The sequence below is a fragment of the Monodelphis domestica genome, chromosome 2 (assembly GCF_027887165.1).
Source record: "Monodelphis domestica isolate mMonDom1 chromosome 2, mMonDom1.pri, whole genome shotgun sequence".
Classification (NCBI taxonomy): domain Eukaryota; kingdom Metazoa; phylum Chordata; class Mammalia; order Didelphimorphia; family Didelphidae; genus Monodelphis; species Monodelphis domestica.
In genome coordinates this window covers 62,282,692-62,304,774 of record NC_077228.1, presented here as the reverse complement: position 1 = coordinate 62,304,774, position 22,083 = coordinate 62,282,692, and the positions used below count along the sequence as shown (strand labels likewise).

At 38.3% G+C, this 22,083-nt stretch overlaps 1 protein-coding gene across 11 annotated transcripts in view; it reads left to right on the top strand.

Moving 5' to 3' along the window:
* Window positions 1-22,083, top strand: part of ADCY10 (adenylate cyclase 10) — a 136,553-nt gene that overhangs the window by 20,830 nt on the left and 93,640 nt on the right. For all 11 annotated transcript variants that reach the window (XM_007480714.3, XM_007480713.3, XM_016429938.2 and 8 more), the window contains 2 exons: window positions 17,527-17,615; window positions 18,847-19,038. In XM_007480714.3, the coding sequence (XP_007480776.2) occupies window positions 17,527-17,615; window positions 18,847-19,038 (281 nt within the window). The remainder of the gene's footprint in view (window positions 1-17,526; window positions 17,616-18,846; window positions 19,039-22,083) is intronic.

Sequence of the window (22,083 nt, the reverse complement as noted above, 5' to 3'; positions counted from 1 at the left end):
CCAGGACAACTCGAAGGGATTCATGACAAAAAAAGAATATCCAGCATCATAGAAGGAACATGGAGTCTGAATGCAGACTGAAGCTTGCCATTTTTTGTTATGGCATTTATTCTTTTTTTACATTTTTATTATGAATTAAGAAAAAATTTCCATGGTTACATGAATCATGTTCTTTCCCTCCCTTCCTCCCACCCCCTCCCATAGCCAATGCTCAATTTCATTGGGTTTTGCATGTATCATTGATTAAGACCTATTTCTATATTATTGATATTTGCATTAGGATGATCATTTAGAGTCTATATCCCCAATCATATCCCCATCGAACCATGTGTTCAAGCATTTGTTTTTCTTCTCCATTTCTACTCCCACAGTTCTTTCTCAGTGTTTTGTTTCTCTGTACCAGATAGATTTTGTTAGGAACAAAATACTGCAGGAAAAGAGCATGAGCCAGACCATGGCACTTTTCTAATCAATTAAACCACTGATGAGCATTTATTAATCACCAAAAACCTGGCAGTGGCTCCCCACTGCCTCTAGAATACAATCAGAACTTTTTGGGTCCTGCATTTAAAAGCCCTCATAGTTTTGCTTTTTTGCTTTGATTGTTCTTCCTTCCTTCCTTCCTTCCTTCCTTCCTTCCTTCCTTCCTTCCTTCCTTCCTTCCTTCCTTCCTTCCTTCCTTCCTTCCTTCCTTCCTTCCTTCCTTCCTTCCTTCCTTCCTTCCTTCCTTCCTTTTTCCTTCCTTCCTTCCTTCCTTCTTCCTTCCTTCCTTCCTTCCCCCCCTCCTTCCTTTCTTTCTATGGCATTTTGCAATCCAGATTCACATTTTCTTCCTCCCATTCTTTCCTCCCCAAGATGGCAGTCAACATAATATAGGTTGCATGTTTTATTAAACAATACGCATTTCCTGTTCATGTTGTGAAAAAAACACAACTATAACTTACACTGGAGAAAACAAAGTGAAGAATTTTTGCTTTAATTTCTATTCAGACTATCAGTTCCTTCTATAGTGTTGGATAGCCTTTTTCATTATAAATCCCTTGGAGTTGTCTTGGATCCTTGGATTACTGATAATAGTTAATTTATCATTGAGTTGAGCATCATACATTATTGTTGTTATTGTGTACAGTGCTCTCCTGGTTCTGCTCACTTCATTTTTCATCATATAAGTCTTTTGTGAAGACTGGATTTAGCTATCTCCTGATTGTAACAATGAAGGTACTTAGCTCTTCCTTTGTTGGAAAGATTAAATTGTAATCCCCAGTCTATTTTTAGATTTTAATCCCCAAAAGTGTTAACTCAGTATTTGAAGTAGATCTACCCATTTTAAGCTACAAAAAAGTAACTAACCACTAAAGTTGCAAACTAACTACAAAAGGTGTGATATAACCAAAAAAGGTGTGAACTAAAGAGTGGGCAGTCCTAGAGAGAGCCTCTGCTGTGGTTTGTAGATGTAAAATTTAGGGGAGGTGAGACAAGAGAAAAAGATCTTTAAATAGAGGACAACAGAGGCTAGAGAGAGAGAGATAGAAGAACTCTGACTCAGAGTAGGACTGGAAGACAGACACTTGAGGAAAGACTGGAAGACAGACACTCAGACTTGGCTGTGAAACTTGACCCTGGAGGAGCTCGTGCAGGAGAACTCAGACTGCTTTCCTTTTAGACAGTCACTATGGTGAATTAAAGGCTGACTTAGTTTCCCTGCCTTTATGGAGGTGTGAACCTTGGAGAAAGGCCCATTGTCTTGAGACTCCTTTCTCTTGATTAAGGACTTAAAATTTCTACCTGGCTCTGAGAAAGCAGAGCTCTCTCACTCTCTCCCTTTATCTCATGCCTTAATATCTTCTCTCTATTGTAAATAAACTAACATATATTCCATTCTACTTTAGTAATTCATTTTGGGATTTAGAAATTAAATCCCTGGCGACCACCAATTAAAATATTCAGTCCAACCAATAAAATTTAACACTTTCCAGGCTTTTCTGAACTCATCTTGTTCATAATTTCTTAAGGCACAATAATATTCCATTACAATCATATGCCACAACTTGTTCAGTCATTCCCTAAACACCTCTGCCTATTTAATCTTCCTAAAATACAGTTTTCATCACCTTAAGCTCAAAAACTTCTAATGGGTCCTTTTGACAATCAACCCCAGCTGCTACCAAGGCAGCAGAATACTGTTTCACTCAGCACATCTCTGGGAACAGCTGTGGAATGTCAGAGCAGCTATTGAATTTCATGAACTTAAAAAAAATAATAATTCTTATCTTCTGTATTTGAATTGATACTAAGTATTGATTCCAAGGCAGAAGAGCAAGGAGAGTTGGGCAATTGAGATTAAGTAACTAGCCCAGGATCACACAACTAGGAAGTGTCTGAGAACAGATTTGAACCCAGGATCTCCCATAGGCCTGGCATTCTTTCCACAGAGCCACCTAATTGTCCTTGCATTCCATGAACTTATACCATGGGAGTACAACCTCTGCTACCTGTGATTGGCAGTCCTACAGTAACTACAAGAACTAGCACTGGGCATCTTTTCATGGAGTTAAAGAAACTTGGCTTCCCTTCCACCCAATGTTGATGACTAATAAAAATAATAATCATAGTAATAGCTAACACGTACGTAGCATTTACTATGTGCCAGGTACTATGCTAACTGCTTTACAATTATATCATTTGATCCTCATAACAATAAAGAAGAGTGCTATTATTATCCCCATTTTACAGATGAAGAAACTGAAGCAAACAGAATAAATGACCAAAGTCACATAACTAATAAGTGTCTGAAGTCACATTTGAACTCAAGTCTTCCTGACTTGAGGCCTGGCACACTATCCATTGTGACACCTAGCTGCCTCTAGATCATTGCTGAGCCCTGTTTCTGAATAATGGCCTTCTTAGAAAACTCATATCTTCATATACTATTTATAGCAGTCTGCCCTATGGCATTCAGTGGCCAGACCTCCTACCTTGCTATGGCACAAAATCTCTACCACTCATTTCTATCAAAGATTCAGATGGGAACAACCCCTGTGGAAAGCCACTCAGTCATATACAGGGTCAATAATGTAGGAAGGGGTTCACAACATAGTAGATTTAAAGTCATATCTACTCCAATCTCCTCACTTTAACAAATGAGGAAACTGACTTGCAGGTCAGATTTCCAACACAAGTCATCTGATTCCAAATCTGGCAGTCTTTCTACTACCCTATGCTCCTTTTGAAAATCTCCCTCCAGAGCACCCAGTATTCTTCTGCCCTATTTGGGAAACACTCCTTCAGGAAACCCACTGTAGGAACAAGGTGAGTCTGGGTCATCAGGTCTAGCTTCTAAAAACTGCAGTGAACACAGTTGATGAAGTCTTGAGCAATCCACCTTACCTTGCCCATCAGTTTTTAATTCAGTCTGACAAATATTTACTCAGTAGCTCTCATGTGCTAGGTGCTGAGGAAGGTACAAAGATTAAATAGACTTTGGTATCTTGTTAGGAGGCTGCCTGCTTGCCAGAATTTAATTTTTAACTGATATTGTGTTTGCTTTTTAGCTTTTTGGAATTGAAGAAATGAATTACCTTTATCCACTCAGATTCTATCAGAAAAATAGACAGTAATAAGTTATGAGACTGAAGGCATAGTGTCAAAAAACTCTGAACCCTACCTAGTCAGCACACATTTGGAGAATTAGTCACTTCTTTTTTTTTCTTTTTAAATTTTATTTTATTTTCATCCCAATTACATGTAAAAACAGTTTCCAATATTTTAAAAAAGAATTTTGGGGTTCAAATTCTCTCCCTCCTTCCCTTCCCCCACCCCAAGTTGGTAAATAATCTCATATAGATTTTACATGTGCAACCCTATATGTAAACCATTTGTCTTTATTAATCCTTTTTGTGGATTGGCAGTTCAACCATAAAAAATTTAAGAAAGAAAATAAAAAAAGTTTGCTTTGGCCTGGATTCAGATTCCATCAGTTCTTTCTCTAGAAGCAAATGGCATTATTTGTCATGAATCCTTTGGGATAGTTTTGCATCATTGTATTGCTGAGAATATCTGTTATTCATAGTTATTCATTGTAAAATGTTCCCTGTAACTATGTACAATGTTCTCCTGGTTCTGCTTATTTCACTTTGCTTTAGTTCTCCTAAGTTTTTCCAGGTTTTTCTGAGCTCCTCCTGCTTGTCTTTTCTTATAAGCACAATAGTCTTCCATTGCAATCATATACTGTTATTTACTCAGCTATTCTTGAAGTGATGAGTATTCCCTCACTTTCCAAATCTTTGTCCCCATAAAAAAAGCTGCTTTAAACATTTTTTGTATATATAGGTCCTTCCCCTTTTTGTTTTTTTTTTATATCTTTGCGATACAAACCTGGTAATGGCCAAATGGCCACAAACACTGGCATATGTTAGTGTTCCTCCTCACCCTGAGACCTTGAACCAGGGCTATGACCTGGATCTGTGTATGGGAAATATGACAAGAATCTTGCACTCAGAGCCTTGGTAAATCATGTTGGTAGATGGGCTAAACCAAATTCAAGATAACCAATGGACCACAGACTTGGTGGTGGTGAATTAGAGGAGTATCTACCCAAAGAATATGAAGACTTTCTGGTGGAGTGGGCAAATGAGAACAATTTGTTCCAAAGGTCACGAAAGTGGCTAAAGCAGATGCTGTGGAGTTTGGTCAGACATAGAAGATGCCAAGCTCATCCCCTATATCCCAGGCCATTGCCAGTGAACTTGATTTTTGTCTTGCCACTAGACTTTGACAACTCTGGAAGAGAGAGTGAGGCTGATGACTTTGTGCAGCTCTGCCTCACTTCAATCTAATTCATACACTAGTCAAGGCATCCTCCATTATCATGATGCCATTGATCCTCTTTGAAAACAACAACTGAAGAGCAGGCTATAGAGACAATGAAGAAAGAGGAAAAATTACATAGGATGCTACTAGAAAGGGATTTTTTTTTAAAAAACCAAAGGCCTTCTGAGGGCTCTTTCTCAGCTTTTTCCTTGGGCAGGGACAGTTCTACTCCTCCTCCCTTTACTTAAGTTGGGAGGGAGGGAGATGCAGGTTTAGATGCTATATTTTGACTTTCTTGGAAGCTATATGAGAGGTCTAGCTGAGATGGTCATTGGTCACCTACATTCATTCTCTGTAGTTATAGTTTAGGATCTGTAACTTTAGAGTTTCTTTTAGGAAGCAAATATCTCAACAAATTGTATTTGATCAATTTTGACATATTTTCCTCAGTTAAACATTTTCCTCAAAGTTCATATTCTTACAAATCCTCATTTAAGTATTTCTTGCCATTATTTAAGGAAAATTCCTTCTTTATTCAAGGAATCAGCAAGCTACACATCCTAAGGGTCAATTCAAGCTCTTAATCTCTTTCCCAGAATACTAGTCTTAATACTCTTTTCCTGTGGAGAAGATAATCTAGGGAATGATTTTCAACTTAAAATTCTTGCTCCCAATAGAACTCCGAAGACTTGGATAAAATGCCCCACATCCAACACAGAAAAGAGATAAGAACATGAAGTCCAGGACATCCTAAACTCTTAGAAGATCCAAACAGTGGCACTACTTATTTATCTGGAAGAGTACTGTCCAAAAGACCAAATTTGAAAGCATACAGATGTCTATACCATCCCCTTGGAAACTCAGTTTCAATGATGGTACTTGAAGAAATTTTAGACTTGACCAGGAAGGGAGACAGGTTTGGAATCCTGGAGAAAGGGATTCTGACAAGTAACAGCTGCCTCAATTGTAGCAGAGCCCTGAACAACTGGAAAGTAAGCTCCTAGGAAGAGGGATGGAATCTCAAAGTGGACACATTTAAGCCCCTTGGGAAGCCAGGGCCCATGTCTGAATCTATGCTATTCCTTCCTCACAGCTGGAAGTCATGACACTGGAGCAGTTTAACAGATGGCACCAGGTGTGCTTGGTGCATTTAGAATAATTCACTTCTCCCAGGAGAGAACAATATAAAGCCTTGGTTTTTTTTTTTAACATTATTTTATTTGTTCATTTTCATACATTGTTCATTGGAAACAGATCATTTTCTTTTCCTCCCCCCAACACCCTCCCACCCCTTCCCTAGCCAACCTGCGAGTCATCTGGGTATCACATGTGTCCTTACTCTGAACCCATTTCCTTGTTGTTGGTATTTGCATTAGGGCGCTCATTTAGCTTCTCTCCTCGATCATGTCCCCTCAACCTCTGTAGTCGAGCAGTTGCTTTTCCTCGGTGTTTTTACTCCCTCAGTTTGTCCTCTGCTTGAGGATAGTTTTTTGTTTTTTTTTTTTCTCGTAGATGGCTGCAGGTTGTTCAGGGACATTGTAAAGCCATTACTGGAGAAGTCCATTACGTTCTCTTGTACCACAATGTGTCAGTCTCTGTGTACAATGTTCTCCTAGTTCTGCTCCTCTCACTCTGCATCACTTCCTGGAGGTTGTTCCAGTCTCCATGGAATTCCTCCACTTTATTATTCCTTTTAGCACAATAGTATTCCATCACCAACATATACCACAATTTGTTCAGCCATTCTCCAATTGAAGGGCATCCTCTCATTTTCCAATTTTTGGATACCACAAAGAGCGCAGCTATGAATATTCTTGCACAAGTCTTTTTCCTTATTATCTCTTTGGGGTACAAACCCAGCAGTGCTATGGCTGGATCAAAGGGCAGACAGTCTTTTATCGCCCTTTGGGCATAGTTCCAAATTGCCCTCCAGAATGGTTGGATCAATTCACAACTCCACCAGCAATGCATTAATGTCCCTACTTTGCCACATCCCCTCCAGCATTCATTACTTTCCTTTGCTGTCATGTTGAACAATCTGCTAGGTGTGAGGTGATACCTCAAAGTTGTTTTGATTTGCATCTCTCTGATTATAAGAGATCTAGAACACTTTTTCATGTGCTTATTAATAGTCTTGATTTCTTTAACTGAAAATTGCCTATTCATGTCCCGTGCCCATTTTTTATTTGGAGAATGGCTTGATTTTTTGTACAACTGGTTTAGCTCTTTATAGATTTGAGTAATTAGACCTTTGTCAGAGGTTTTTGTTATGAAGATTGTTTCCCAATTTGTTGCTTTCCTTCTAATTTTAGTTACATTGGTTTTGTTTGTACCAAAACTTTTTAATTTGATATAGTCAAAATTATTTATTTTGCATTTTGTGACTCTTTCTAAGTCTTGCTTGGTTTTAAAATCTTTCCCTTCCCAAAGTTCTGACATGTATACTATTCTGTGTTCCCCTAATTTACTTATAGTTTCCTTCTTTATATTCAAGTCATTCGTCCATTTTGAGTTTATCTTGGTGTAGGGTGTAAGGTGTTGATCCAAACCTAATCTCTCCCACACTGTCTTCCAATTTTCCCAGCAGTTTTTATCAAATACTGGATTTTTGTCCCAAAAGCTGGGGTCTTTGGGTTTGTCAAAGACTGTCTTACTGAGGTCATTTACCCCAAGTCTATTCCACTGATCCTCCTTTCTGTCTCTTAGCCAGTACCAAATTGTTTTGATGACTGCTGCTTTGTAATATAGTTTGAGATCTGGGACTGCAAGGCCACCTTCCTTTGTATTTTTTTTCATTATTTCCCTGGATATCCTCGATCCTTTATTCTTCCAAATGAACTTTGTTATGGTTTTCTCTAATTCAGTAAAATAGTTTTTTGGTAGTTCAGTGGGTATGTCACTAAATAGATAGATAAGTTTGGGTAGGATGGTCATTTTTATTATGTTAGCTCATCCCACCCATGAGCAATCAATGTTTTTCCAATTGTTTAGATCAAGTTTTAATTGTGTGGAGAGTGTTTTGTACTTGTGTTCATATAGTTCCTGTGTTTGTCTTGGCAGATAGATTCCTAAGTATTTTATATTGTCTCGGGTGACTTTAAATGGAATTTCTCTTTCTAATTCTTGCTGCTGAACTGGGTTGGAGATATATAGAAATGCTGATGACTTATGCGGGTTTATTTTGTATCCTGCAATTTTACTAAAGTTGTTGATTATTTCGATTAGCTTTTTGGTTGAATCTCTAGGATTCTTTAAGTAGACCATCATGTCATCTGCAAAGAGTGATAACTTGGTCTCCTCATTGCCAATTTTAATACCTTCAATTTCTTTTTCTTCTCTAATTGCTACTGCTAGTATTTCTAGTACAATATTAAATAATAAAGGTGATAATGGGCATCCTTGTTTGACTCCTGATCTTATTGGGAAGGCTTTGAGTTTTTCCCCATTGCAGATGATGTTTGCTGATGGTTTTAGGTATATACTATTTATTATTTTTAGGAAAGGGCCTTCTATTCCTATACTTTCTAGTGTTTTCAATAGGTATGGGTGTTGTATTTTGTCAAAGGCTTTTTCTGCATCTATTGAAATAATCATGTGATTTTTGTCAGTTTGCTTGTTTATATGGTTAATTATGTGGATGGTTTTCCTAATATTAAACCATCCTTGCATTCCTGGAATGAATCCTACCTGATCGTAGTGGATAACCCTTGTGATGACTTGCTGGAGTCTTTTTGCTAGTATCCTATTTAAGATTTTTGCATCTATATTCATTAGGGAGATTGGCCTATAGTTTTCTTTCTCTGTTCTTAATCTGCCTGGCTTTGGGATCAGTACCATGTTTGTGTCATAAAGAGAATTTGGTAGAACCCCTTCTTGGCTTATTCTGTCAAATAGTTTGTATAGTATTGGGATTAGCTCTTCTTTGAATGTTTGATAGAATTCATTTGTGAATCCATCTGGACCTGGGGATTTTTTCTTAGGGAGTTCTTTGATGGCTTGTTCAATTTCTTTTTCTGATATAGGGTTGTTTAAGTAATTTATTTCTTCTTCTTTTAGTCTAGGCAATTTATATTTTTGTCAGTATTCATCCATATCACTTAGATTGCCATATAATTGGGCATAGTAGTTTTTAATGATTGCCTTGATTTCCTCTTCATTAGAGGTGAGGTCTCCCTTTTTATCTTGGATACTGTCAATTTGGTTTTTTTTTTCTTTCCTTTTTTTAATTAGACTGACTAGAACTTTGTCAATTTTATTTGTTTTTTCAAAGTACCAGCTTCTAGTCTTATTTATTAAATCAATAGTTCTTTGACTTTCAATTTTATTAATTTCTCCTTTGATTTTTAGGATCTCTAATTTAGTCTTCATCTGAGGATTTTTAATTTGTTCACTTTCTAGTTTTTTAATTTGCATGCCCAATTCATTGACCTCTGCCCTTCTTAATTTGTTTATATATGAACTCAAGGATATAAATTTCCCCCTGAGTACTGCTTTGGCTGCATCCCATAGGTTTTGAAAGAATGTCTCACCATTGTCATTTTCTTCAATGAAGTTATTAATTGTTTCTACAATTTGTTCTTTAACTAGCTGGTTTTGGAGAATCATATTGTTTAATTTCCAATTAATTTTTGATTTATCTTTCCATGTACCCTTACTAATTATTATTTTTATTGCACTGTGGTCTGAGAAGGTCGCATTTATTATTTCTGCCCTTTTGCACTTGTTTGCAATGATTTTGTGCCCTAGTACATGGTCAATTTTTGTGAATGTACCATGTACTGCTGAAAAGAAGGTATATTTCTTTTTGTCCCTATTTATTTTTCTCCATATGTCTACTAACTCTAATTTTTCTAAGATTTCATTTGATTCTCTCACCTCTTATTTATTTTTTTATTTGATTTATCTAGTTCGGATAGGGGAAGGTTCAGATCTCCCACTAGTATAGTTTTTCTATCTATTTCATCCTTGAGCTCCTCTAGTTTCTCCTTTAAAAATTTGGATGCTCTGCCATTTGGTGCATACATATTGAGTACAGATATTTCCTCATTGTCTATACTGCCTTTTATCAGGATGTAATTACCTTCCCTATCTCTTTTAACTAGATTTATTTTTACTTTGGCTTTGTCCAATATCATGATTGCTACTCCTGCCTTCTTTTTATCATTTGATGCCCATAAAGCCTTGTTTTTGAGAGAGAAAGTAGCAGAAAAGTTCACATCTGGAGCCATCATTCAGGGAATTTAATCCCCAGGCCTGACAGTCAATGCCACTTCTGATGTAATGCTTTTTGCAATTAATAGACAATAGCCTACTTACAGCATGATACAGATTTCCATTGTCTTTTGGGTAATCCACAAATTTGAATCTTTAGAGGTTATGGAATTCCATGATCTGCAACTATATAGAATTACCAGAGGAATGTTAATATTTTAAAAGATGAACTTTAAAAGATGAATCATTAAAAGCACGAATTACATAAACAAAATCCAATCTGCTTGTCACCTCCTACTTAAAATTCTGAGTCCAATTCATTGCTTATTTGCAATGTCTATCTAAAGTCTTATTTGTCTATTTATGTCTCTCTGTTTAACATTGATCTGTCTCATTTAGATTAAAATCTATAATTTGACAGACAATGTATTCATTGTCAAATTCCAAATAGAAACATATTTGTTTCTGGGATCCTTGGCTTAAAAAACCCCACAAATTAACATTATTTATGTTGTATCATATTTATTTAAACATTTCCCAATTACATTTTAATCTGGTTCAAGCCCACTCAGGAGTTTGGAGGGGGTTCTTAGGGGCTATGGACCTTGAGTTTGATACCTCTGATTGAAACAATAGGTGTTCTTCAACTTTTATTTTTTTCTTTTTCTTATCTTTCTCAAAAAATTATTTTGCTTCTAACCACTACCTCCCTTAATCCACCCTCCCTTTTATCATTTCCCTCTCCCTTTTTCTTATCCCCTTCCCTCCTAGTTTCCTATTGGGTAAAGCATTGCATCTCTAAAAGGTTTGCTATCACTGTCCTAGTGTATCCCTTTACTCATCCCTTCAATTTTGAGAGGCCATTCCAACAAAATCAACTCACATTCATGTCTTCTGTTTATCTAAACTCCCTTTAACTGCCCTAGAAGTTACATGTATCATCTTCCCATATAGAAATGGAAAGTTTGACTTTATTGAGACCCGAATGATTTTTTCTTTCATGTTTACCTTCTTATGCTTCTCTTGAGTCTTGTGTTTGAATGTCAGATTTTCTATTAAGTTCTTTTTATCATGCCTGAAAGTCCTCTTTCATTAAGTATTGATTTTTTTTCCCTTGAGGAATTATACTCATTTTTTCTAGGTAGGTGATTCTTACTTGTAACCCTAAATCTTTTGCCTTCTGAAATATATTCTAAGTCCTCTGCTCCTTAAATGTAGAAGTCACTATATCTTGTGTCATCCTGACTGTGGCTCTACAATATCTGAATTGTTTCTGACTGTTTGAAATATTTTCTCTTTGACCTGGGAACTCTGGAATTTGGCTCTAATATTCCTGGAAGCGTTCATTTTGGGATCTCTTTTAGTAGATAATCAATGGATTTTTTCCATTTCCATTTTACCTTCTGGATCTAAGATGCTGAGACAATTTAACTTGATAATTTCTCAAAAGATATCTAAGTTCTTAATTTGATCATGAATTTTAAGTAGTCCAATAATTTCTTAAATCATCTCTCCTTGATCTATTTTCTAGATCATCCTCCCTTCCCCATAAGATATTTCACATTTCCTTTTATTTTTTTTCATTCTTTTTACTTTGTTTTATTGTTTCTTTATGTCTAATGGAATCATTACTTTCTACTTGGACAATTCTAATTTTTAGAAATTATTTTCTCCAGTGAGACTTTGTACCTCATTTTCCATTTGGCCAATTCTGGTTTTCAAGTTAATATTTTCTTCAGTATTTTGTATGTATATCTCTCTCTTATACCAAGATGTTAATTCTCTTTTCATAATTGTCTTGTATCTCTTTCATTTCTTTTCCCAATTTCCCCCCTCTATCCCTCTTATCTCTTTCTTTAACTTTTCTAGAAATTCTTGTTCTATTTGGATCCAATTAGCATTTTTCTTTGAGGCTTCATTTTGTAGCTGTTTTCACTTTGGACTTTGAACTTTATATTAAAGTCGGATTCTGCTCACCTAGGGATGGGGGGGAGGCACTGTCCTAAGCTTCAGGGTTTTTTCATGCTATTGTTTTCAGAGCTAGTTTTGAAGGTCTGCTAGGTTTTGATGCTACCAACGTGAAGTGATTCAGAAAGAAGTGTGGTCACCATTCTCTTGGTCTGCTCTTTGGTCTTTACCCAAAAAGGGTCTTTGGTCTTCTGTAGCCACAAGTACTCTCTTTGCCTTGGAACTGTGACCAGGACCTGTATTCCCTTGTAGCTGATTCCCAGCCCACCTCTCAGGCCTATAACTGGAATCCAGAAGTACATGTGGGAAATAGAATCACCATTCATGCCAGCTGTGCCCAGTGCCAGTAAAGAGTCCCCTGTAATTTCTTTCTGACCAGTTGTTTGACCACCTTACCATCTCTAGGTCAAGAGATTCTGAAGCTTCTGCTGCAGCTGCTGCATGCATGGGGTCTGAGCATACTCTACCCAAGGGTCACAAACATTTCCTGCTGACCTTTTAAGTTTTCTTAGCCATGAAAAATGTCTCACCTTGAATTTTGTTAGCTGTACCACTCCAAAATTTGATTTGATGTATTTTTTTAAACCCTTACTTTCTATCTTAGTAACAAATTTAAGACAGAAAGGCAAGGGCTAGGTAAATGAGGTTAAATAACTTGCCAAATGTCAAATATCTAGGAAATGTCTATGATCAAATTTAAGCCCCAGGTCCTCCTGACTCCAAATCTAGCACTATCCACTGTGTCACTTAGATGCTTCTTGGGGCATTATTTTAGAAGGGTGTGGAGGGGATTGCTGAGAGAATTCAGCTGGTTTACCTCTAATCTGCCATCTTGGTTCCACTTCCCAATCAAAAGCCTTAAAATAAATCCTTACCTTCTGTCTTAGAATTGATACTAAGTATCAGTTCCTAGGCAGAAGAGTGGTTAGGGCTAGGTAATGGGGGTTATATGACTTGCCCAGGGTCACAAACTAGGAAGTATCTCAGATCACATTTGAACCCAGGACCTCCTGTCTCTGTATCTCAATCCACTGAGTAACCTGACTCTTATTTTTCTTCTAATTTGACATTGACTTAAATCTTTTCTCATCAAGTTGATCTGTGACAAATGACAGCTTGAAAGTTATTCTCACAGTGTTGTTCAGGCACCTATAGTTCTTTGTGACTTCTTTGTGGGGAGGGGTCTTCTTTTTTAAATTTAATTTAATTTTTCCACATTATTTTATAATATTTTTTCATGGTTACATGATTCATATTCTCTCCCTTCTTTCACCTCTCTCCCGGTTCTGACAAGCAATTCCACTGGTTTACATCTTCCTTCCTTCCTTCCTTCCTTCCTTCCTTCCTTCCTTCCTTCCTTCCTTCCCTCCTTCCTTCCTTCCTTCCTTCCTTCCTTCCTTCCTTCCTTCTACCTTTTTATCTTTATTGATTCCAAGGCAAAAGAGCAGAAAGGGCTAGACAACGGGGGTTACGTGACTTGCCCAGGGTCACACAGCTAGGAAGTGTCTGAGGTCAGATTTGAACCCAGGACCTCCCATCTCTAGGGCTGGCTCTCAAGCCACTGAGGCACCCAGCTGCCCCCTGATTTATACATTTCTTATTACTCAAAACCTACTTCCATATTGTTCACATTTGTAATAGAGTAATCTTTTAAAAACCACAACCCCAAATCATATACCCTTATAACCAAGTGATAGATCATATGTTTTTCTTCTGTGTTTCTATTTCTATAGTTCTTTCTCTAGATGTGGATAGCATTCTTTTCCATACATTCCATGGGATTGTTCTTGATCATTGCATTGCTATTAGTAGTAGAATCATTTGAACATTCCACAATGTTTCACTTTCTGTGTACGATGTTCTCCTGGTTCTGCTCATTTCACTCTGCATCAGTTCATGGAATTCTTTCCAGTTCTTATAGAAAACAAGTAGTTCATCATTACTTATAGTACAATAATATTCCATCTCCATCAAATACCACAATTTGTTCAGCCATTCCCCAATTGAGAGAAACCCCTCATTTTTCCTATTTTTTGCCACCACAAAAAGTGCAGCTATAAATATTTTTGTATAAACATCTTTTTTATCTCTTTGGGGTACTCCTACAACCTGTATAACGTAAAAAGTCAGGGCAGGGTCCTAAACTGCAGGGGAACTTCGAGTCCTGAAATATGGAATTTAAGAAAAGAAGAGAAGATAGAAAAAGAATACAGTATTGTATCCATTGAGAATCTCACTTGTCTCCACCCCCATGGGTTTGTGGCCAAAGCTTTTATTAGCACTAGTGTTGACTCATTGATTATCTGATTGATATCAAAGACATACAGAATGAACAATGCAGTGGGCTACATCAAAGTAATTAGCCCTGTTATAATTTGGTTAATAACAAGTTTCTATTACAATCAAAGTTCACATTTTTTATGTCTCTGTAATATTTGCTAAGGAAATAGAAAAAATGAAAGAAAGAAGATTCTTGATTGAGAAGTTATCTGGAATATAGGAATACTATCTATCCTGGGAGAGCTTCTGAAATGTAAATTCCTATGTCGGTGGTATAGATAATCAGAGGTGCCAGAATGGTCGCTGTTTGGAGCTTCACAAGTTTCCTAGATAGTCTGTTGAGCAATGCCAATTTAGTCAATTTGGTAGAGACCCCACTAATTATTTATTCTATAGAAGGTTTCACACTTATTAACCCTGTGAATTCCTGATATGGCCACAACAAGAAAATTGCTTTTGCAACAATATCTTGTTTTATATTGGACCTTGACCATTGCCATGAGGCCTCATGAGGCATTTCAGCATCCCAGGATTGGTTAGTGCTTATGTTTGCATCAGGTACAAACCCAGTAGTGGTATGACTAGATCAAAGGGCAGGTATTCTTTTAATGCCTTTTAGGCATGATTCCAAATTACCTTCCAGAATGGTTCAATCAGTTCACAACTCCACCAGCAATGCATCAGTGCCCCAATTTTGCCATATCCCCTCCAACTTTTATTCTTTTCCTTTACTATCATATTGGCCAATCTGCTAGTTATGAAGTGGTACCTCAGAGTTATTTTGATTTGCATTTCTCCAATCAAGAGGGATTTAGAACACCTTTTCCATGTGATTATTGATAGTTTTGATTCCTTCATCTGAAAATTGCCAATTCATATCCCTTGAACATTTGTCAATTGGGGAATGGCTTGATTTCTTATAAATTTGACTTAGTTCCTTATATATTTGGGAAATTAGACCTCTGTCAAAGAATTTTGTTAAAAAAATTTTCCCCCCCGTTTTTTGCTTCTCTTCTAATTTTAGTTGCATTGCTTTTGACTTTTGGGAGTTTTCTTGGTGAATATACTAGAGTAGTTTGCCTTTTCCTTCTCTAGTTCATTTTACAGATGAGGAACAGAGGCAAACAGGGTTAATCGACTTGCCCAGGGTCACATAGCTAGTAAGGATTCGACACTGGATTTGAACTCAGGTCTTCGTGACTCTAGGCCAGGCTCTCTATCCAATGTAGCCCATTAGCAACCAATTTTTTTCTTTCTCTTATAATATAGTCAGTTTCATTTTTCATAATGGTATTTGGTGTCTGCTATATCTAGCACCTTCCAAATCAGCCCCTTGAGAAGCTATTTATCATATGCAGGCACCCAGAGTCATATCATCTAAAATCTATTCACTGTCCTTCCTTATGATCCACCTTTGAATTGAAGTCACTATATATTAAAATATATCTTTATTAATTTGGGAAAGTTTTCCTGAATTCTTCATATAATTTCTCTGTTTCCTCATCTTCTGTGACAGATATAGGCACAGGGCCTGCAATTATCTTCATAGTGGTCTTTTTTTGGAGATGCTCATCATGTTCACCATAAGATGAGGTGACCAATTATCCCATGCAATGCTTCTGGTTGCCTTTGGATTCCTGAAAAATCTAATTCCTCTAAACCCAAATGTTTATTTCATAACATATATATTTTTATTCTATTTTATAACATATTTTATAATATATTTCTATAACACCTAATGTTATAAAGTATCTACTAGTATTTCTGATACAAGAATCCTATCCTGGTACTTCATTGTAGCATGGAACAAACTCTGGAATATCGAAGGCTATTCCAGTAGAGAGATAAGCAGCCTAATGTTCAATATAAAACAGTTTTAGAAATTTTAGAGATGATTGTAGGAAACTGCAAGCAGGAGTGCCATATAAAACACTGAAAAGCATAGAGAGAAAAAATGACTTTCTAGGAAACAGAGGTTTACTCAAACCAGCTCATTACAAGAACATTTAAGGATGAAACTGGAAGAAGGAGACAAACAAAGAAGAGGAAAAGACTTATAAATATTTCTATAATGAGCTATTTTTTTCATCAGTGATAGCTGAGTCACCTCAATTTGGTTTCAACAACGGAATTTGTGAACCATTCTTTCATTTAATTTCTAATTCCATATTCTATCGTTGGGTTTCTTTCATAGGAAGAATATCGAGACTGATATGATGCAGTGGCACATCAACTTAATGGTGCCTAGATAAGGATCTCCCATTCAAAGTCCTAACAGTAATTGTTTATAGACAGCAGCTGGCTGGCACAGTGAATAGAATGCTGTTCTTGGAGTCAGTAAGACCTGAATCCTGCCTGGGACATTTATTAACCAGAAGATCCTTGGCAAATCATTTAAAACTCTGCCAAATTTCCTCAACTGTAAAATCAGGATAATGATAGCATTGGGTTGTTCTAAGGATCAAATGAGTTAACATATGTAAAGTGCTAAATAATAGTCTAAAAACTGTACATAAAATCTTCTCTCTTTTTTTGCCAGTCTGCCTCAGTCACAAAAGGGGGCCACACAAGAATAAGGAATATTTTGTAATTTTCTTTGTGTCTTGAATTGCCATGACCAAAGAAATTCCTCACCTAATGGGACAGCCTACGGGTCATGGAATTCTCCCAGCTAAGGCACCCTTGCTCTTGTGTGACCCTTGGCTTAAAGGACCATTTGTGTAAGACTCTTTCATTGTGGTAGATTGACTACTCACTGCTCCTTGCCTGGGTGAGGCAGAGCTGGTGACAACTGGAAAGAAGAGAGATAATGGTGTTCTTGGATAATCAACCTCCACCAATGAGAAGAGTCTTATCTAAATGGTCTTTGAGCCAAGGGTGACATTTTGGAAGCAGACGTACTCATCCACTGAACTATATACCAGAAGAGTTTCTGGCAGGACAGGACTTGCTTGCTCTTTGGCTATATAGCCTTTAAGACCCCAGAGTCACCTCGGGGACATCATGGGGTTACAGAGTAAGACTAGTGGAGGTGATACTCAAGGAAGCTTCACAGTGGAAGGAAGTCAGAGCTCTCTCCAGTTCAGAATACAAACCTCACAGGGTTCTTTGGGGCTCATATAACTCCCAATTGGAAAATGTCATTCCAGAATTGCATCATGATAAGGATGTTTGTTTGTTTGTTTGTTTGTTTTTTAAATAGCTCCTGAACTGCCTACACTTTGCCCCAAAGCCAATCTCATTCTTTCTCTTTCATAGATATTTTGAGACTTGCCTCTACTCTAGAGTGTGACCCAGAACTGGAAATGTGTCTACAAAAGTACATCATGGGAAGTATTTTGAAGCAGGTATTTCAATGATTGTAGTCATTAACTTTTACATAGCTGGGGACTTGAACATTTAGAGATATCATGAAAACTAGTATGAAAATTACTCTTTCTATCAGAAAAGAGGTGAAAATCACATGGTTTCTCGATGACCCAAATAGTGGAAGGATTTCAGAGATGAATGGCAGACTTTTGAGGATTTTTCTCTTATGTAGCAGGGAAAGATGTTTGACTTTAGACTTCTGTGTAAGTAGGATTTTATACCCCAGGATTCCATTTCCCAGAATCCCACTTTCATCCTCACTTTGCGTCCTTACATTTTGGAGATAAATTTTCTGTAACCCAGCCTCTTACATACTCTTCTCCTGCTAATGCAGTTGGGAAAACTTCTCTTGACTCAGGCTTTTGCTTTTGTTTTTTCTTATTTCCTCTACTCAAGTGATTGTCAATAAATCTTATAAAATATAATACTTGGAGTTATTGTATATTAATTTAAATCTTACACTTCAAGATGAGAAAGTTAGGTAATTAGAATGCAAAGTGCCCCCTCCATAGGTGTTGGGACCCCTAAATCACTCTCCTGCTGCTTCCCCCACCAGTCCCTGAACATTTCCAGAGCCCCATCCCCTCCAGTCATCCTCTCTCTTATGAAAGGATGGATCTTGCTTGAGGGAAAACAGACTGACCTGATGCTTTGAACCCTCTCTCCGTGGACAATCCTGATAGATACCTATAATTAGGGAAGCTGCCATGTTGTGAAATTCTAGTTCAGATGGAGTCAGTTGAATCCTAAAAGGTATCCCCTGCCCCCCTGCCCTAGACTAGGCACTGTGGGGCCTAAGAATGCCATGAGAAATGAGAGGGCCTTTCCCACCAAAAGGGTTTGCATTCTTCCAGGTGAGAACAGCCATCCAATGAAAAAGAAGTTTAAAAAATATGCATACCATAGATTTCACTTTTTAAAGTGATTTGATAAGAGGGAGATGATCACTTGAGTTAACTTTCAGTTTTGTAGCTTTTGAGTCCATGTCTAATTAGTTTATTTTTTAATATGGAGTTAAATTTGTTCACTTCTCAAATTCCACTATTTGTTTCATTTCACAAACCAGTTCAGGGTGGCAGCAGTCCTGGGAGCTGGGGGAGCCTCTGCTGGGAGGAGGAGCTTGCCTGGGAGGACCTTTCCTGGCCCACAGAGGGGGCATCTGTGGAGAGTCCGCTCAGGGGACCCGTGTGTTTGGCTCTTCTTTTCCAGATAGATGACAAGCAGTTGCGAGGTTATTTGTCTGAACTTCGGCCAGTCACCATTGTATTTGTCAACCTGCAGTTTAAAGGGCAGGAGACGGCAGATGATATTGCCCAGGCCATCCAAGATGCCAGTGTATACATCAACTCTGTCCTGAAGACATTCAAAGGCCAAATCAATAAAGTCTTTATGTTTGACAAAGTGAGTGTAAGCCACGGTTGAGGAGCCAGGAGCTCCTGAGAGGCTGCAGGCAGGGCTACTCCAGAAAGGTTGGGCTCAGCCTTGGGGAAGGGTCTCCAGGGCTCAGGATTATTGCTCCAAAAGGCTCCCAGGATCTCTCCCTTTTGCACCTCTTATACCCATCCTGTTTTCAACATCTCCCACACTCCATGCATCTGCATTCTAGTGGTCCAAGCCAGTGTTGGCATCTCACAGTGAGATGCTCTCTGCTCTGGTAGGTGCATCTTTTTCTTTTTTTAAACCCTTCCCATCTGTCTTAGAAGCCATACTGTACTGAAGAGCAATAAGGGCTGGGCAGTTGGAGTTAAGGCCCTGGCTCAGGGTTGCCCAGTTAGGAAATGTCTAAAGCTACATTTCAACCCAGGTCCTCCCCTCTTCAGGTATGGCTCTCTCTCCATGGAGCCAACTCCCTGCCCTGGGAACTGGATCTTGGAATATCCTTGGTTTGCTCATCCTTAAAGTGAAGGGTTAGCCCAGCTCAGGGGCCAGCTGCTGGCCAAAGGCAAATCCTGTCTGCAGACCGAGAACGATTTTTATATTGTCAAATACACAATAGGCACATCTAAAACATAAAGTACTCCTGAGCTCCCTGGTCAGGCCTCTCTGAATCCCTTGGGCCCACCGCCACAGAGGTGGAAGTGATGTTGGAGGATTCTAAGGGGACCCTTTCGGGCTTCTCCAGTCACGCCATGTCGGCATTGGCCTATTTGCAGAGGCAGTCCAAATTTCCTGGGTAGAAGCCAGGCCCAGGGAGTTATGAGGGAGCTACAATCAGAGCGTCCCACCTGCCTTGGCTCTAGGAGCATGGGTGACAGATGCCTTTTGGGATTTCAAGACACAAACTTGCCAGTCTATCAGGCAAGATGTCCAGGGGACCATTCAGCCTCAAACACTCATTGTGTGACCCTGAGCATGTCACATTCTGCCTCAGTTTTTTTATCTGTAAAATGGAGTGGTACCTGTCTCCCAGGGTTGTTGCAAGGATCAAAAGAGATGATATTTGTGAAGTACTTTGCAGACCTTATAGTCCTATGTAAATGCTAGTTATTATTATTATTATTAACATATAAACACCAGAAAAAAGAAAGAAATCCCAAAGGTAAGCTCAAAACTACTTCTTTGAGTAAGCAGTGATTTCATTGTGCTCATCTGACAGTGCCAGGGATGCTGATAAAGCCTTCCAGGGGGATCCTCTCCACATAGACTGGACACCTTCTCATTCTCTTAAAATCTTGGAGACAAAACAGGATCTTGCCTGCTTCTCTGATGAAGTCATCTTTCCCTCAAGAAGAAGTTGCCTCACTGCCATTTTCCTCCTCATTTCCTGGGTCCAGAGACTTGGGATTTGGATTTTCTGATCAGAATCAATAGGAGGAGGCACCAGAGAAGGACTAGAGAGTGTAAGGGTCATTTTTTCTTTTCCTCAGGGTAACAAAGGGTAATTCTACAGGGTTCTACAATTGTAGCATGGCAATAGAAGCTACCTGCCTGCCTCTTCACAAAGAAAATCAGAAGGTGCCAGACAGGGTGAGCCCTAAACATCATCATAAAAAATGTGAAATTTACTATTTCTCAAAAGATAAGAAGGGATCCATTACTGATATGAGAGTCACCTGAGAATCCACTGCAGGTAGCCAATTCATTGACTGGTGAAAGGAAAGGTTAATATCAGCAGCAAATTAGATAAGAGGAGAAAGCCAAAAAAAAAAGACCCTTCAAGCAACTTCAGCAGCTCAGATCTAACCCTCAGAGGAGTTTCGACTCTGAAAAATGAGAAATAGATAAAATGTCAGTAGTGGCTCTGATGATTTCCAATTCTTAGGGAAGTTTAATCAATATGAAACAATGGATACGAATTGGCCAAAAGACTCGGGGAAGCTGTCTTAGCCCACATACTCTTGATCTCACATCCAAGAGGAGAAAAATGGCAGCCAAAGGCAATTGTAGCTTAGAATATAAACTCCTTTACAAAATACTGTAGAGGAGGAGACTGCACAATCTCAGCTCTCAAAATAACAAAAGCAATGGAGGGGAAAATGAGCCCGCAGAGAGTTTGGCAAGAGACCAAAAACAGGTCATTCCAGGAGCATTTATGGCTGTGCAAAAAGAACAAGGACTTTGGCAATGCAGGGCAAAGGTTGCCCTTCACCCTCCAGTTTTTGCAAGGGGACTTCTGGAAAATTATTGAAACTTCAGGGTAATTTGCATGGCCTGGCACCAACTGCCAGCTGCATGGCAGGAGTGAAGAGGGCAAATGAAAAGCAGTAGTGTGCTTATTCACAGTTCTTACAAAGACTCAGCAAGAGGTAAGGACCAAAGACCCAGGGAAAGGAATGAAAGGAATGTGTGTGTCCTGATCCAGTTTAAAGTGGACATTAGGGGCTAGGATGGGTAGAAAGGTCTCAACAACCACCTGAGCAACTCTTTTCTGTTTTAGTCAGGTGTGCTCTAGAGCTCCTTTACAAAAAAAGCTGAAACTTAGTCCTCAAATAAAAAATAAAAACAAAGTAGCTAAAGATCTGGTGATGATGGATAGGGAGGTCACTAGCAATTCAGAAGATCAGGAAAGACCATGTAGTAAGGGTTTCTTGAACTGCATTTTGAAGAAAGAAAAGGAATCGGGGAGGTGGAGGTAAGAAGAGAGTACAGTTCAGACACAAGGGACAAAAAGAAGATGGAAGATAGAACTGTGGAAGCTAGGATGCTGCGTTTGAGAAACAGAAAAGCCAGTTTGGCTGAACTTTAGAGTTTTTATAACTCTTACGTTATGTTGCAGGGATGTTGGAATAACATATAATAAGGCTGGATAGATAGGTTGATATCCATTTGTAAAATGCTTTAAAGGAATCACGCAAGACTTTATATTTTATTCTAGAGAACATAAGGAATTTTATGTTTAAGAAAATTAGTTATCTTTAATTAAGGAAAGGAAATGCATCATTATATCTGAACCTAAGGAAATCATGTTGGCAATTGTGAGGAGGATAGATGGTCAGGGAAGCAGGG